The 16396-nt window shown below is 69.7% G+C and overlaps 1 protein-coding gene across 5 annotated transcripts in view; it reads right to left on the minus strand.

The window, feature by feature from the left end:
- The window catches only part of SYT7 (synaptotagmin 7), a 32273-nt gene extending 16396 nt beyond the window's left edge, over positions 1-15877 (minus strand). For 2 of the 5 annotated variants that reach the window (XM_075755540.1, XM_075755539.1), the window contains exons 1-3: positions 15574-15877; positions 2873-2976; positions 691-770 (exon numbers count right to left, since the gene is read on the minus strand). In XM_075755540.1, the coding sequence (XP_075611655.1) occupies positions 691-770; positions 2873-2976; positions 15574-15604 (215 nt within the window). In that variant the 5' untranslated portion in view covers positions 15605-15877. The remainder of the gene's footprint in view (positions 1-690; positions 771-2872; positions 2977-15573) is intronic. The other 3 variants (XM_075755542.1, XM_075755541.1, XM_075755543.1) reach the window with 2 other exon arrangements.
- Positions 15878-16396: the final 519 nt, after the last annotated feature.

Below are 16396 nucleotides of genomic sequence, written 5' to 3' on the forward strand. Positions count from 1 at the left end.
GCTCCCAACACCCCCCCCCCACTCCCTACCCAGCACGGTGAGACGGCAGGTTTGCGCCCCGGCTCTGCTCTCCTTTCCCCACCGCATCCCCGAAGCCCGTGGTCTGCAGAGCCGTGCGTCGTGCCAGCAGCGGAGCCAGGGCCGGCTCTGTCGGCAAAGCAGGGCTCGGGCTCCGTGTCCCTGGGAACACCCATGCTGAGGTCCCCATGGCTCTGTCTGGTCATCCTCACAGCTCAGTGGGCACCCAAGGGTGCTGGAGAGACCCACCAGCCCTCCTGGTCTCCCGGGAGCATCCCATCCCGCAGGCAGGAGGAGTGGGCATCGGCGATGTTTCGGCACGACGGTGGAGACCACCCATCCCATCGCTTGGTGTCCCCGGCTGCCCCGGGACAGAGCCGGGCAAAGCAGCCGCTGCCAAACTCACTCTGCCAGGGCAGGGCCGGGCACCGACCCTCCGCGATGGGAGCAGCGGGACGGCCACCTCTGTCCCCAAGGAGGGACCTCTCTGCTGCCGGGGGGGTGGCACTGATCCAGCCCCCCCCCGACCCGGGGAAGGGCACCCACGACCGGGGGATGGCGTGCGGCAGAGGGCAGGGTGCTGAGCGGGCTGCGGCCGTGCCGGACCCATGGGCAGAGAGGTTCCCAGCGCCGCAGCCCCCTGCCCCTCTCCCCCCCGAGCCTGGCACCTACTTGATGGTTTTCTTTTCACTGCGGCCTCGGCTGGAGTCCGGAGTTCCCACAGTCTCCAGGGAAGTCTTGTAACGCTTACCCTGCGGAGAGGAGGGGGGGGGGGGGGTCAGGGGGTGGCAGGGAGACCCCCACCGCACCGCAGAGCGTCGCGGCAGAGGACGGGGATGGGAGCTGCCGGGGCTGCACCTCCATCAGCTGGAGGGTTTCACCTGCATTTTGCCCTTTTCCCTTACAGCCTCCCAGTCGCCGGGCTCCATCCCACCGAGCCCGGCAGCAAAACTCCGGATGCTTCATCCCCCAGAGCCAGCAAAGGCTCCGGGGTGACGCTGGCCTGGCCACCCTGGCTCCTGGGCACCGTCCCCAAGGGGCTGGAGGGTCCTGCATCGCCCCAAGGACAGAGCAGCAGCCCCCCGCCTCCGCACCCTTCCGTGGCCTCACCGGGGGAGGAGCAGGTAATTTTAGGATTAATTGAACCTGAATTAATTGAGTTTACCTTCCCCACCGAAAGGGAAGAGCTGCCACATGATAAGGAAGCAGGCGCTCGCTCCTAACTGGGACTCGTAATCAGGGCACTTCGCTCTGATTTCTGACGGCAGGTTCAGCGCGCTGCTCAGATCCAGGGCGGACAAGAGTGCAATTAATGGCAATTAGTGAACAATTAGGAGCGGACGCTGCTCCGCGCAGGTGCGGGGAGACCGAGGTGGTGGGGAGCAGCTGCCGGAACAGGCTGGGGTTGCGGACCAGCCCTCCCAGCACGGCGGCCCTGGACCTGGGAGCACATCTCCGGCGGGAGCCAGCCCTTGCAGGGGAGTATTTCTCCCTTCTCCTTCTCCCCAGGTTCATCACCTCCGCACGGAGCCGTCTCCTCGGCAGTGCTGCGTCAAAGGACTCCCTGCACCCTCAGGACGGGTGTCCTTGGACAGGCACGGGCTAATCCTGCCGGGAGCTGCCGGGATGCCCGACACCCTTGGATGCCCGTGGGCTGGATGGAGTCAGCCCTGAGCCCGGTGCTCGGCCGTGTCCCCAGCCAGCCATGGCACAGGGCTCGTGGGGACACTGGCCCGTGCTCCCCCGGCACTAGCCAGCCCAGCACTAGCCAGCCCGGCAGCCGCTCAGCGGGTTTGGCCGTGGTTCCCACGCAGCCATTCCAGCCCCGTGCGCTGCGGAGGGCCGGCCGGGACGTGCCTTTTCATCCCCAGCCTGAACGCCTTCCTGGCCAATTTATACTCGTTTGTTCCTCTGCCAGCTTCGTCCTTCAGCACAACCGGCCCTTCTCCTCCCCGGCGCTTAACCCTCGCCACCTCCCTCTCCAGCTTGCCCATCCCTGGGCTTTGGAAGCCCCTTCACACCCGCCTCCCCTCCCCGCACACCGCGGCGGTTCCCACGGCCCCCGCGCTGCCTCGTCCCCGCCGGACCCCCTTTTCCCTTCTGAGGGAGCTCGGGGGGAGCCGCCGGCACGGCCGGGGTGGGCATCTCCCGCACGGGAAGAGCCGCCGCCGTCGCAGCACTTGACCCAGATTTGAATCTGATGGCAAAGGAAACGTGGCTGAGCACACGGCCTGGTGTCGCGCTGCTCCGGGATGAGGAGGAGGAGGAGGAAGGATGCGGGGCAGGAGGGAGCGCTGTCCCAAGCCAAAGGCCCTCCTGCCACAATGGGGCTCGGGGAGGGAAGCCGGGTGCCCCGGGGGGTGCTGGGGTGGGGGGGCACAGCGGGTGGCGGGGCCGGCTCATGGCACCCGGCGCTGCCGGGGATGGGCTGGCCGCCTTCCCACGGGGCTCCTCCAGGCAGGAGCGTGCCCAGCAGGACAAGGGCCAGATTGTTACTGCTCATCGCAAATATATATATATATATGTATTTGGAAACTTCCCTTTATGCCGCACAAACAGTTTCGCCCAAACATTTAATTATCGCATCTCCTAAAGAGCAAAATAAAAGCTGCAGCCGGCACCCGCCGCAAACCGCTCTCAGCAACTGGCTCTGCCCGCCGGCAGCCTCGCTGCCCAGCCACGCGCCGTGCGGCAGGCATTGCCCCCCACCCCGCGGGACCCCCACCCCAGCCATCACCCAGCGGCAGAGGGAGGCCGGGACCCACATCCCAGCGCACCCCAGGACCCCGGGATGGGAGGGGTGTCCCGTGCCCGCTCCCCACCCCGGGCACCCATGGGTCACGGGGACACTTACCAGTTTGCGCTGGCACCACTGGCAGATCCCGCAGAGGACGATGGTGACGCTAAGGCTGACGGTGATGATGGCTGAGACGAGGAGGACGTCACGGGAGGGAGCCCCTGTGGAGGGGACAGGAAGGAGGGGGGGGGTCAGCCCCGTGCTCGGGGGTGTCCCCGGCGTGGGCAGCACCCCAGCACCCTGCCCACAGCACCCGGGGAGAGCTGGGCAAGGACAGGGAGAGCAAAGAGGGGGACATGGTCCAGCTAACAGGCTCCAACCCCATCGCACGAAACACCCCGGCACGGTGGCCCCCCCGCGCCAGCCCCTTCTGCTGGCCCTGGGCTGCCGGCGAGACGCCCTGGCCCCCCAGCTCCCCTGGCCCCCCAGCTCCCCTGGCCCCCCAGCTCCCCTGGCCCCACAGCTCCCCTGGCCTCACAGCTCCCCTGGCCCCCCAGCTCCCCTGGCCCCCCCAACTCCCCTGGCCTCACAGCTCCCCTGGCCCCCCAGCTCCCCTGGCCTCACAGCTCCCCTGGCCCCCCAGCTCCCCTGGCCCCCCCAGCTCCCCGGGAGCTCAGCCTGGGGCACAGCAACGGCTTTAATCTCTGTCGGCACCCTGGGAGCGCTGGTGTGTCCGGCAAAGGTCGCAGCATCACCGCGTGCCTCCTGCGGCTCCCGCCACGCCGTCTCGGTACGGTGGCTGTTGTTTTGTGTTGCTTCCCCTTCCCTTTCCTCTTCCCCTTCCCCCTCCTAATCGCCAACCCTCCCCCTTGCCCATCCCTTCCCCTTCCCTCTTCCCCTTCCCTCTTCCCCTTTCTTCTTTCCCTTCCCCTTTCCTCTTCCCCTTCCCCTTTCCTCTCCCCCTTCCCCCTTGCCTTTCTAACGCCTACCCCTTCCCCAGCCCCATCCTTACAGCTTCCCCATCCTCTTCCCCTTTTCCTTCCTCTTCCCCACCTCTTCCCCTTCCCCTTCCCCTTCCCCACCCCTTCCAGACAAACCATCCCCAGTTTCCTCGCCGGATCTGTGCCCTTTCATCGGCACCCCGCAGGCACCCCCACCGTAGGGGTTCCCTCTTTGGGTCAGCCAAACCCCCGCAGATTCACCCCAAACGGCAGCGCAGGCGCTCGGCAGGGGCCGCTGGGGAGGGGTCGGCCAGCGAGCTCCTCTGTTTCCCCCCCCCCAGCCTGACCACGGGGACAACCTTGGGGACCCCAAAATTGGGGGTGGACCCCTTTGCTGCTCCGGCATCACCCCCCCCCGGGCGCCGGGGATGGTCAGAGGGCCAGGCAGGCATCTCCCACCCACCCTGCTCCCGCCCCGCACCCAAGCAGCCCCGTGGGCAGGAAAACCCTTCGCCAGCCCCCGAGGGACCTGCCCTGCCTCCCCCCGTGACCCCCCCACCGGCACGGCGCGTCCCCGGCATCCGGCAGCCCCCCGGCACAGCCGCCGAGCTCACGGCCGCGCTGCCAGCAAGCGTGACGGTCCTGGCATGGCGGGAGGATGACTACGGACCCGAGGTGCCTTGGGGGGGGTCCAGTGGGACCCCCCCAGCCCGGCCCGGCACTGTCCCCCAGCAGGACCCCCCATCACGGCATCCCTGCGGGAACCCCGCAGCCAGCTCTGCACCCCGGGAGCGGGACGGGCAATCGTTCGTGCCACAGCCGGCGGTGGGAAGCGGCGAGGCCGGAGCAACCTGCCTGTAGCCGTACTGCAGTATAAATATTAAACAATAATCGTTAATAATTAATTCGCCCGCAGACCTTGTTATTGTAATGAAATTTGCCAGCGGCTCGGAGGCTGGGATGAGTCAGAGTGGCCTGGGCGGCCGCATCGGGGCTCCGGCATCCCCCCGGCATGCGGTGGGGTCCCCGGTGCCGCCCCGGCGTGCAGACGGGTGCCGAAGCGGCCGCAGCACCGGCAGCTCCGCGGCCTCCGGCGGAATGAAAAAAGAGAAGCAAAGGGGACGGTGCCAATAAAGGGGAGTTTTATAAAAACCCCTTAGGCAGCCGCACGGCCGGCGCTGAGCCCCTGCCAGGGCAGGATGGAGGGGGCAGGAGAGCGGCGAAGTCGTTTCGGGGGGTTTCGGGGGACAGGGCCGGGGGGTGCCGGCTCCAGGGCCACGGGCAGCCCCCCACCAGCAGCAGAGCCAGGCGGCACACGTGCTCCCTCCATCCCAACCCAGCGAGGGGGGCCCCTCCATCGCTCCTCGGTCACGAGGAGCCTGTGTATAAAACTCGCTTAGCAACTGTTGCCTAGGAGGGAATTTGGGACCAGCCCTTAATTTCAAACATTTATAAACCCGAGCCAGATAAGCTGCTGGGGGGGATGTAAAGCAGCCGCGCCAGCGGGGAGGGCTGGGGCAGCCCCCCCCTTGGGATGCCCAGCTCTCAGCGGTGCGGGACCCCCCGACCAGTTCAAGTTCGGCACAGGGGCTAACCGGGCAGGCTGGCGGGGCTAGGAATCGGGGTGAGCCCTCCTCTGCCCCCCCCAAAACACCGGCTCACCCCCCCACCCCCCGCCCCAGTGCTCCCCGCAGCCCTGACGCCTGCTTGGGGGCACCATGCCACCCCAAAAAGCGGGGTGCTCTGCCTGGCCGCCGCGCAAGAGGCACGTTAACGACTCCGGTGAGAGTGACCCCCGCCGTAACCCCTGCGGGCTTCAAGAGATGCTTCGGTCCTCGCGGGGTCAAGTTCATCCTCGGTGTAATCCGGCGAGAGGGAAATCAAAGGGGAGAAGGCGAGGGGAAGGGATGCGCGCCGCCTGCAGAGGTGCCGGCGTGGCACAAATGAGGGATTATCCTGCTTAGGAAGAAAAAAAATCCAGCGCGGTGTCCGGACACCGTCACCGAGGGGTTGGAGGGGGACGTTGGTGCGTGCCGGTTCCCTCGCACGGTACCTGCCCCTGCCCAAATTCCCCGTGCTTGTCCCCAGGGCTGGGGGGAGAGATGCTGGCCCCCGGGCTGCTACCACCCTCTGCGTGATCGAAATGACTCGTTTTCCAGGCAATTAGCACTGGTTAATTAGAGAAGCTGAGCTGAGCGGAGTTCCTGGCTTGTCCCCAGCCCTGGGTCCCTGCCGCGGGGCGCTGCGTGGGGTCCCGGTGCTGGCAGCATCGGCTCCCCGGTTGGGATGCTTGGCAGGGGGCTGCCATGGGGAGGGTGGTCCTGGGCACGGGGACACCGAGAGGCTGGAGGGGACGCAGGGACCTGCGTGGCCGCGGCGTGCACAGGGACGCAGCCCTGAGAGCGGGTGACAAACGCGGCGCTTGTTTATCGCTGCCTCTGCCCCCTCCTTTCCCGCCGCTCGCCATAAATTTCTTTGGGCTGCCGGCGCGGATACAGCCGGGAACGTGCAAGACGGTGGCGGGGGGGGACCTCAGCCCCACGCTTTGGGGGGGTCCACACCCCTGCCCTGGAGTCCCTGCAGCCGTACGTCCCCTCCTCCAAATCACACCCGCCCTTCGCTGGTCCTGCCTCATCCCACGAGCACAGCGAGGGGCTGCTCCACGTGCCGCAGCCCCCGCGTCCGCCCTCGGAGGACGTAAAGGGCTTGAAGCGCCGTGGGGGCACCAGGGTTTGGGTCTCCCCGTCCCCTCGCGCCCGCTGGCGGAGCACGGGATGGCTGCGGAGGCTGGGGGGAGGAAGGGGGCGGCAGGATGGCAGAGCCCCGCAGCTCTTTGATCAGTATTCAATGCCGCTTGATGGGATAAAATTCCACTTTCACAGCCGGTTATTGATGAGGGGATTACCTGCCTCCTTAGCAAAGCAGCTCTTCAGCGTGGGATTCGCGTGGCACCGCGTGAGCGGCAGCGCCGCTGGAAAGGGTCCCCATGCCGGGGGGGGGGAAGATGGTCCCCACGCCAGACACCCTCCTGCCGGTGTGCACCTCGCCACGGGGGACCCATGGGCTCGGCCAAGCCAGGGGGCACCCCTGCCTCCGTGCCCACAGCCCCCCGGGTGCTTGGGTGAGGGGGCCGGCGGCGGCGATGGCAGCGTGCCGCCGCTCCTGCAGACGCGGGATTAGCTGCCTCCGGAGCACGAGCTTGCTCCGGCCTTTGTGGCTGCGAAAAAAACACTTCAAAACCCGACCCGAGCACAAGCGAGAGGCGCAGATATCCGAGAGGGATTATTCTGCTTTAAGCAGTGTGTAAGCCGGAGATCCTGTAAGATCGGCCCGGCGGAGGCAAGGCGCTCGTGGCGAGAACTGCTGATGCCAATGGACTCGACGTGCGGCTGAGCGCCGGCACCGGCGATGCACGGGGAGGTGACCCCCCCCGTGCCGGAGTGGCGGTGGGTGCCGGTGCTGTGGCAGAGCCGGGTGCCCCTGCACAGGCAACTCAGCCTGCGGACACCCTGCGGTGCCCCAGCCCGCTCCCCGCTCCTCCCTGGCCTCGGTCCTCGTCTCGGTGGCTTTCTGCACTTCGGTGGCCCTGTTCGTCCCAGTGACTTTGGGCATCTTGGTGACTTTGGGCATCTCGGTGGCTTTGGGCATCTCGGTGGCCCTGCACGTCCCAGGGGCTTTGCGTGTCTTGGTAGCCCCACGCGTCGTGGTGGCTTCGCGCATCTCGACGGCCGTGCACATCTCGGTGGCTTTGCGTCTCGGTGGTTTTGCACATCTCGGTTGCTGTGTGCATGCCGGTGGCCCTGTGCACACTCAGCTCTCCAGGACAGACACCAGTCGAGTCCGGCACAGCGGGACCCTCACGCTCAAGGGCAGCTACACCCCCTTCCCCGCCCCGATCGCCCCCCCCCCCCACGGCAGGGACACCCTGTCTCCCTGTGCCCGTCCCGGCACTCAGACTTGACCGACAGCTCCCTCATCGCCCCCAACTCCCCGCCGTGGCCCCGCACCGAAGCCCGCGGCCCCGGAGCAGCGCTTCCCACCCCAGCACACAGCAGCACTGGGAGGGCAAAGCACCCACGAGGGGCACCCGGGTGAGGCTGCAGCTCCCGGCTGCTCTCCCGAGCGAAAGGCAGGACAGAGAGGCTGCGAATCTCTTCCACGGAGTGGCAAGTGGCCAAGGGCTTTGGCCGAGTGGTGGGCTCAAGCCGATGGCATCTGCTGGCACCAGGGCTTTGGCCGACCTCTCCGCAGGTGGCCCAGCGAGGACGGCCCCGGCCAGGCTCTCAGGGCCATATTTTTGGGTGCAGAGCTGAAAATACCCAGCTTGGAGCAGGCACAGCATTTCCCCTGCAGCTGCTCGGTATTGCAGCCCCGTCTCCCTGAGCATCCTCCCACCCGCCCCGGCCCGGTGGCGAAACCCATCGATGCAAAGTACCCCGGGGGGGGAGAAATCAAAGCTGCGCGGAGCCCCCCCACACCCCGGTCCCAGCCGCCCGCTGAGCTCTCTGGAAGCGGCGATCAAAGCCTCTCCCCGCAGCCGGCACGCCGCAGCTCCACGCGGAGAAACTTCTCCGCGTGCCAAGACGCCTGCCGCCGCCGCCGAGCGGGTGCCCACCGTGCCAACCCGCGCCGCTCGCCGCCTCGCCAAACCGGCAGCGGAAACGCGTGCGCGCCCGGGGAGGGGGGAGCGGGAGAAGGTGCCAAGCGAGCGGCGCTTCCCCACCACCACGTTTTGCCGCGAGCCATCGCCACGAGCCGCGGAGCTGGGGTGGGACGTGACGCTGAGCCCGGACGGGGATGACGGCGCTGGGGAGGGGATGGGGTAATGCTGCAGAGCGGGTGACGGGAGGGGGCCCGATCCTGCCCCGCACGGCATCAGAGCATCCCCTTGCGCTGCGGAAGGGCCGTGCCGTGGCGGAGGGCCAGCGGGGTGAAGAGCGAGGCGGCCGCCTTGCCACGCCGGGGCTTCCCAGATGCTGTTTGCCTGGCGCCAGGCCGTTAATTCCTCCTCTTCTCATCCTCCCACTCATTTGCTAGATATTTCCCAAACCTCTTATTTTTAGGTTGCAGCTGAAAAGCTGTGAATTTGCAGCTTTCGCTCCTGTGCAGGATCCCGAACGCAATGCGGGTGGGAGCAGGGCAGGACCACGGCGGGGCTGAGCAGCCGGGCGAAACCCGTGCCCTCGGCGCAGGCAGAGGGACAGCAGCCGGGCGTTGCGGGGGGGTCGCCAGGATGCGAAACCTCCGAGGAAGGGATGATGAGGGGGAACCATCCCTGGAAACGACGCGCCGGGCGTTTTGGGGCTGCTTTGAGCCGGGCTCGCTGTGCCATGAGGTCAGAGCTGACAAGCTGAGGGCCGAGACGATGGGGTCCGGCGGTGCCGCCGTCCCGGGGCTGTCAGGGGCTGCGGGGGGCGTGAGCTTCTCGGCGGGGGACGTCGGGAGCCCAGCAGCCGTCCCGCTGCCCCAGCGCGGTCCTGGCCTCGGGGGACAGGACCAGTGCAGCGCCGCAGCTCAGCACCCCAGGCGTGCCCGGGGCGAGAGGGAAGGGAACGGGCGTCTGTTCTCCATCTGTGCATCTGTCTGTCTATCCGTGCGTCCCCCTCTCCAACACATCCATCAATCTCTCCATCCATCCATCCCTCGTACACATCTGCTTCTCCATCCAGCCATCTGTCCGTCCCCCGGAGCTGTCAATCTGTCCATCTCTGCCTCCCACACGCTGAGCTGCCTGCCCCGGGGGCTTTGCCTCCGGACTCACAGACCCTCACCGGGATGGTGCTCCCTCCTCCGCCGGGGACCCCCGGCTGGTGCCAGGCACCCAGCGCGCAGCACCCTGTGCAGGCACCTCTCCCCCGCTCCTGGTTCGGCTACGGCATCGGGGTTGTGCATCAGCCACACGGCCCTCCCTGAGGCCGGCGGGCACCGCGGCGGTGGGTGCACCAGCGTGGCAGGGTGGCCACCAGGATGGGCTCAGCCCACGATTCCCCAGGGAGAGGCGAGCCAGAGCTCCCGGCACCCTGCGGCTGCTCTCGGCACCTGCCCCCGAATCAGCCCGCTCACACGGAGAGGATGCTCGGGGCACCCGGCACGTCGCCGAGCCCCCAGCCGGGCAGCACTGCCCGCCAGCATCCCCCCTGCCTGCGCTCTCCCAGGACGTCGGCGGCTGCCGGTGCGCCGCAGCCGTGCCTCTGCCCTGCTCCGGTATGCAGCCGGCGCGCAGGCTGCATGCACGACACGTTCACGTGCCGCTCAGCGAAGCCGCAAGGCCCCGGGTGACGAGCGCACGTGGCCGCCACCGGCCCCGCGGCAGAGCGGGGCCCCACGGCATCCTCGGGCGAGCCCCCCCGCACCGCTCGGGGCTGTCACCCGTACCCCCCCACCCCGGGGCGGCGGCAAGCAGGAACTCGCGGTGGAGGGAGAATTTGGCAAGTGAAGGCGCTCCTTCTCCCGGTGCCGGGCTATTTTTGGCCGAGGATTTCCGGAGAGGCGTGTGGTTTCTCTGCCTAGTGGTCCCCACCGCATCCCTCCTCCCGAGGAGCGCCCGGACCCCCTGAGCCCCCGAGGGCTTTGTGCCCCCACGCCCGAGTCCCGCGGGGTTTCCATCCGTCGCCCTCCCCGTTTCGAACCCAGCTCCCGACAGCCTCGCGATGCCCCCCGTTCCCCGGCGGGGCTGGCTTCTGCTCAGCCCCTGCTCCAGCTCATCCCTGCCCCAAAACACGAGCCCCGCGGTCCTGGCCGTGTCCGTCCCCCGCAGCCCCCGGGCATCGCCCCCCACCCCGGCGGCAGCCCCGGCCCCACCTCACTGGGGCGCAGAAACCTCTCCCGGCGGCGGCGGCAGGCACGGAGGAGCAGGCTGGGTTCTCACGCCGGGCGGCATTGCCAGCTCTCACGCCGCCGCGCCGCCACCGCCACTTAGCCTCTCGTCCCAGGGCCCTCCATCATTCCCGGGCACTTCGGGTGACAGCGGAAAAGAGGGAGGCAGAAAGCCAGAGGATCCCAGGGAACAGGAGCGAGCAAGCTCCGCACACCGTAGCCAGCCCCCCTGCCCCCCCGTGCTTCCCCAGCTCCCTGACCCCCCCCCCGCAAGCCACTGTCACCCGGCACCCACACCGACGCCGAGCTCTGCGGCCAGGAGGGCCGCCGCGGGGACGGGAACCCCAAAGAGAACTGGGTGCCGGGGGAATGCTCGGCATCGGCCACAGTCCCCAAAGCGGGGGGGCTGGAGGTGCTGGGGGAGGAAGAGGAGGGCTGGCGGAGAGCACAGGGGAAGATGGAGAAACGCAGCTCAGAGGGGAGGAGAGAGGAGGCAGAGGAGGGGAATAAAGGGCTGAGGAAGGCCCCAGATGGAGGACCGGGGACCCAGAGGTGTGGGCAGGTGCCTGCGGGACGTGGAACTGGTGAAAATGCTCCTGCGGACCCTGGTCCCCGGGCTGCATCCTCCAGCGACACACACTGAGACCCTGGGGGAGTGGGGACAGCCACCCACGGGGGAGCGGTGACAGTCACCCATTTCCCCCCCCGCCCCAGCCACCAGCGTCCCACAGACCCAGCCGGAGCGGAATCGCCGTGGCACCTTGTTTCAGGGGTGCCCGGAGCCCACCCCCCCAAAGTGCATCCTCGGGGCTGTCCCCACAGCGTCCCCCACTCGGGAGGGCAGGGAGAAGGGCTGCTGCGCTGTGCCGTCCCTCCGCCGCCGCCGCCCCGGCTCCATCTCCGTCAGCGCCATCGGCCGCTTCCCTTTCAAACCTCATTAACTCCCCCCAAGGTGACCCTCTCCCTCCTGCAGCGGGAGCTGCCCGGGGAACGACAGGCGGGGATGGGGTGCTCGCAGGGCACCCCGAGCTCGCCGGCAGGTACAGAGCACCCCCGTACCGCGGCCAGGCTGGCATCCACAGGGATGCAGGACCCGTCGCTTGGCACGGCCCGACCCGCCGTCCCCCCGAACCCACCCTGGACCCACACACGCATCCCGGTCCCCCGGTTGCAGCCCGGGGAGCCCGGCCCCCCACTCGGCCCCCGCTCGACGCTTTTGCTGCCACTCTGCCTTTGCACACAGTCCCTGCGTGCCGGCCCCGCCGGCAGCTCTTCCAAAACCCTTCCCCTGCTGAATCCATCTATAATAGATATTGTAGCTGAGCCCCCAGGGGCCGGGGGGTGGCAGCGATATTATCTGCATCTGTCTTCATTCCCCGCTCCCCCGCCCTTCCCCGGCAGGCTGAAAAGCCGCGAGATCAGGCGATGGAAAGCCGCCTCCAGCTCCTCTCCTGCTCCTTGGCGTGGAGGGGTGGTGGTGGTGGGGGGGGATCAGGCAGACCTCCCAGCCGGACCCCCTGCCTGGCTGCAGCCCCCAGCCCTGTCTTTGCTGTCCCCCAGGCAGGCGTGGGGGCCCTGGGACATGCGTGTCACGCATCTGAGCGTGGGGTGTCCCCCCCCTCCCCGGGCACGGGGAGGCTGAACGGCTTGGAGGTGGTAGGGAGAAAGCAAGAATAAGCAGGACCCCTGGGAGGGAGAGGGCGAGAGAGACCCCAGGCAGGGGTTGGGGGGCTCAGCACCTGCACGGACACCCCAGTGCCACGAGGGATGGGATGGAGCTGCCATGGGGGGGGGGGGGGAGGCCGTGAGCGCTGGGGGACGAAGGGACAGGGTGAGGCTGCGGGGGACGCTCCAAGGTGCAAGCAGGAGCATTATCCCGCTCGAGCCCGCTCACCGGCACAGCAGAGGAGCCGGGGGCTGGCAGGGAGGTGAACCCCAACCCCGAGCAGGATGGTGGTGCCGGAGGGGGGGCACTGGAGCCGCCAGCTCCGTGCCTGCACCCCGTGCGGGACGCGTGGCTGCAGCAGGTGCCTGGCTCCCAGCGAGGCCAGCCAGCCCGCGCGCTGCCAGCCGCCTGCCAGCCCGCCGCTCTTTGTCTGCCTTCCCCGGCTGTCGCGTTTCCCACCCCCCCCCCCCCGCCATCCTCCCAGCCGCTCCCCGCACACCCCGGCCCCCCCGCCCGCCCCCCACTTTCCTCCTCGGGGTATTTCAAGCTCATTTTGAATCCGGCTCTCGGCTTTCGTCCCAGCCCGGGGGACCCGCTCCCACGGCCCCCGGCTCTCGCCGCGCCAGCGCGCAGACCTCTCCATCGCCCGCCCTGAGACAGCGCTGGGGGAAAACAGGCAGCTGCCTGGTTATTGATTCACCACCTCCATCGGGGCCGCCGCGGCGCGGCTCTGCTCAGCGTGCTCTGGCCGGCCAGGAGGGACGGAGCCCGGGAGGATGGGGACGTGGGGCAGGGGGGGGCCCAGGGCCCCCCAGCACCTGCTCGATGCACTGGGAAGATGAAGCAGTTGGGGTGCAATCGCCTCCCCGGAGAAGGGATAGCCGGCACCGGCGGCGGGGATGGGGATGGCGGGGAGCGGGGGGGTCTCGCATTGAAGCAGGGAGGAGGGAGCTGCCCGGCGTCCCCGGAGCCAGCGTGGGTGGCACGGGGGACATCCGTCCCTGTGGCACAGAGGACACCTTTGTCTTCAAACCCAATCTCTGCTTCGCTCTCGGCCACGGCTCTCCCGACACGTCACGGGACGCGGGTAGCGCAGGCGATGGCCCTGCCAGCAGCGCGGCCCCCTGCGGCCCCCCCAGCAAAGCCGCCCAGCCGGAGGGAGCTGCTTCGGGAAGCGCCTCAGCCCAGTCCCCATTTCCAACACCTCTTGCAGCCAAGGCCAGGCTCCCTCAGGCGTCTCCCACCCCAGACCTGGACCTCCCACCCCCAGCATCACCTCTGAGCTCCACCTTGCCCCCCAAAGCACGGCATGGACGGCGGCAAAGTTTCCCGAATTTCCCCATCTGGCATCTTCCCCCCCCCCACCCATGAAACTCCGTCAGTGCCGGGGGCCGTGGGTGCTGTCCCCCCGCACGATGACACAGAGCAGGGGGACGAGGCCGGTGCCGCCTCCGGCTGAAGGAGCCGGGCAGGGGTTCGTGGGGGCACGGGCGTCGCTTCACCCAGGGACGTGGCGTGGCAACCGCCCGGCTCTTGCCAAACCCAGCGGGGGTGTGAGCTGCCAGCACCCCCCCAGGCTCCATCGGCAGGGGACAGACCCGGCACCCGCGTGGCACCGCGGCCGAGCGGCGGCACGGGAGGAAAAGCAGGGGCAGGGGGAAACGGTGAATTTAATAGACGGTGTCCCAGCACCGGCCGAGACCTGCTGGCACGGGTGTACGCACCCCCAACCCCACCACGGCACCCCACGGTCCCAGGCACCACGGCACAGCCGCGGCCAGTGACGTGGGAAAACTCCCACGGGATGGGAGACCCCACGGCCAGGGACCACGGGGCTTGGGGAGGGGGGAGAGGGGGTCTGCCCCCCCCAAACCCCAGTAGCTCAGGCTCTGCCTTTTAACCTTGCAGCCTGCCGAGCGGCGCCGGCAGCGGCACAGGCAGCCGTCCGTGGCCCACCGAGCGCCGACGGGGATGTCCGGTGGGACCGAGGGGGCAAACCGGGGGCAGATGGGAAGTTCGGAGGGGAAATAACGTGGGGTGCAAACCTCGGGCAGCGGGAGGGAAGGGCAGCCCCACTGCGCTGCTGCCGGCGGGGACAGGCTGGCGTCCCCGCTCTGCCACCGACCCGCCGGGTGACCTTGGGCCAAGCGGTCGGCGGTGCCGTGCCACGCTCCCCGGCTCGCAGGGCATCCCCGCGGGGCGGTGGGGACGGGGCGGCACGGGACCGAGCTGCAGTGGGAGGGAGCGCTCAGCCTCCGGGCAGGCGGAAACTTCACCTCGAAGGCGGCTTGTCTGGAGCTGCCAACTCCCGGGCGGCACTGACGCTGTCACCTGCCACGGGTGACGGCGTGTCGCGGTCCCCAGCGCTGCCCCAACCTGCCGGCTCCCACAGGCCTGGCTTTGCCGAGCGCCTGCAGCTCGCCCCAGCGATACCGGCAGCGCCCGCTCTCCCCGCATCGGTGCTCCCCCGCGTCCCCGCCGGCACGTCCCCACGCCACCGCAGGACACGCTGTCCTTCTGCCCGCCGGTGGCCGCTCCCTGGGCCCCGGGACACCGCGAGCGAGGGCTGCCAGGCCCCGGTGAACCGCGTCGCACCGGCAGCATCCCTTTCCCCTCCGCACCGGCTGCCGGCACCTTGGGCAGACCTCACCGGGCAGCTGCACGCCCAAAAACCTCCCCGGCAGCGTCCCAGATTCCTCGGTACGGGGCCGACCGATGCCTTCGGAGGATGAGCTCAGCAAAACCGCCCCGGCCAAAGCCCCTTCCCCAGTCGCCCACCCCGGTGGGCGGAGGCGCAGTGGGACGGTGCTGGGGTCCGGGGTTGGGGGACCCCCAGAAGGATGGAGGGGGGGAGCGATGAGGAGGGGGGTGATGCGCTGCCCACTGGATGCTTGTCCAGGTGCTGGCACCCAGCGGGGCTGGGGGCTCACCGGGGGGGGGCTGGGGGTTCACCGGGGGGGGGCTGGGGGCTCACCGGGGGGGGGCTGGGTCTTGCCCGGGTCCGGCTGCTGCCCCGGGAGGGGGATGCCGACCCCGCGGGCTGGGGTGTCCCCGGTCGGGGCTCCGGGGCCGCCCGGGCTCCAGCAGCTCTGCAGGGCGGTGACTTATTTGAAAGCGGCGGCGGTGACTTTCTCCCCAAACTACCGGAACTCCCGACCGGCCGCTCCGGCAGAGCCGCAGCCGGGGAGGCGAAGGGGGACCCGGGCAGCGGCGGATGGCGCTGGGGGGGGGGGCGGCCGGTGCGGACCGGTCCCTCCGGCGGGGCCGGGCAGGATGCAGCGGGGCGGCGGCGCCGAGCCCCGGGTGTGCGTGTGTGTGTGCGTGTGTGTGTGTGTGTGTGCGCGTGTGTCCCGCCCCGGCTCCCCGGTGCTCGGCGCTGCGCACGGCGGGCTCACCTGCGCTGGCAGCCTCCGGGTGCAGGTACATGGTGGCGGGCGGCGGGGAGCGGCGGGGCGGCGGCTGCTGCCCGGCTCGGCGGGGCCGCGGCTACATCAGACGGCGGCGGCGGCGGCGGGCGGTGGCGGGGCGGGCGCGGGGGCCGCGGGCGGTGGCGGCGGCGGGGACCCGCATGCGGCGGCGGGGACCGGTAGTCCCGCGGAGCCCGTGCTGCCCGCCCGCTGCCTGCCTGCCTGCCTGCCTGCCTGCCTGCCGGCGGGGTGCGCGCGTGTGTGTGCGTGTGCGTGTGCGTGTGCGTGTGTGTGTGTGTGTGTGTGCGCCCCGATCGCGCATCCACTTGCTGCTCGCTGCTGGCGGGAGGGGAAACTGCAGCCGCCGGGGAGGGGGGAGGGAGGGGGGGGGGGGGACAGAGGGGGGTGGGGGGACACACAGAGGGGGTGGGGGGACACAGAGGGGGGGGACACAGAGGGGGGTGGGGGGACACGGGGGGGGACAGAGGGGGGTGGGGGGACACACAGAGGGGGTGGGGGGACACAGAGGGGGGGGGACACAGAGGGGGGTGGGGGGACACGGGGGGGGACAGAGGGGGGTGGGGGGACACACAGAGGGGGTGGGGGGACACACAGAGGGGGGTGGGGGGACACAGAGGGGGGCGTCGGGGCTGCGCTCACGGGGGGGGGGGGGGGCTCGGTGCCGGCACGGCCACACGCGGGGACACGCCCGGTCGCCGGCACGACCGCGGAGGGGGGGGGGGGGGGGGGACGGACACGACACACGCGCGGGGTGCCACAGGCGGTGACACACACCCGCACGCGGTGACAC

The sequence above is a fragment of the Balearica regulorum genome, chromosome 5 (genome assembly GCF_011004875.1).
Source record: "Balearica regulorum gibbericeps isolate bBalReg1 chromosome 5, bBalReg1.pri, whole genome shotgun sequence".
Taxonomy (NCBI): Eukaryota; Metazoa; Chordata; class Aves; order Gruiformes; family Gruidae; genus Balearica; species Balearica regulorum.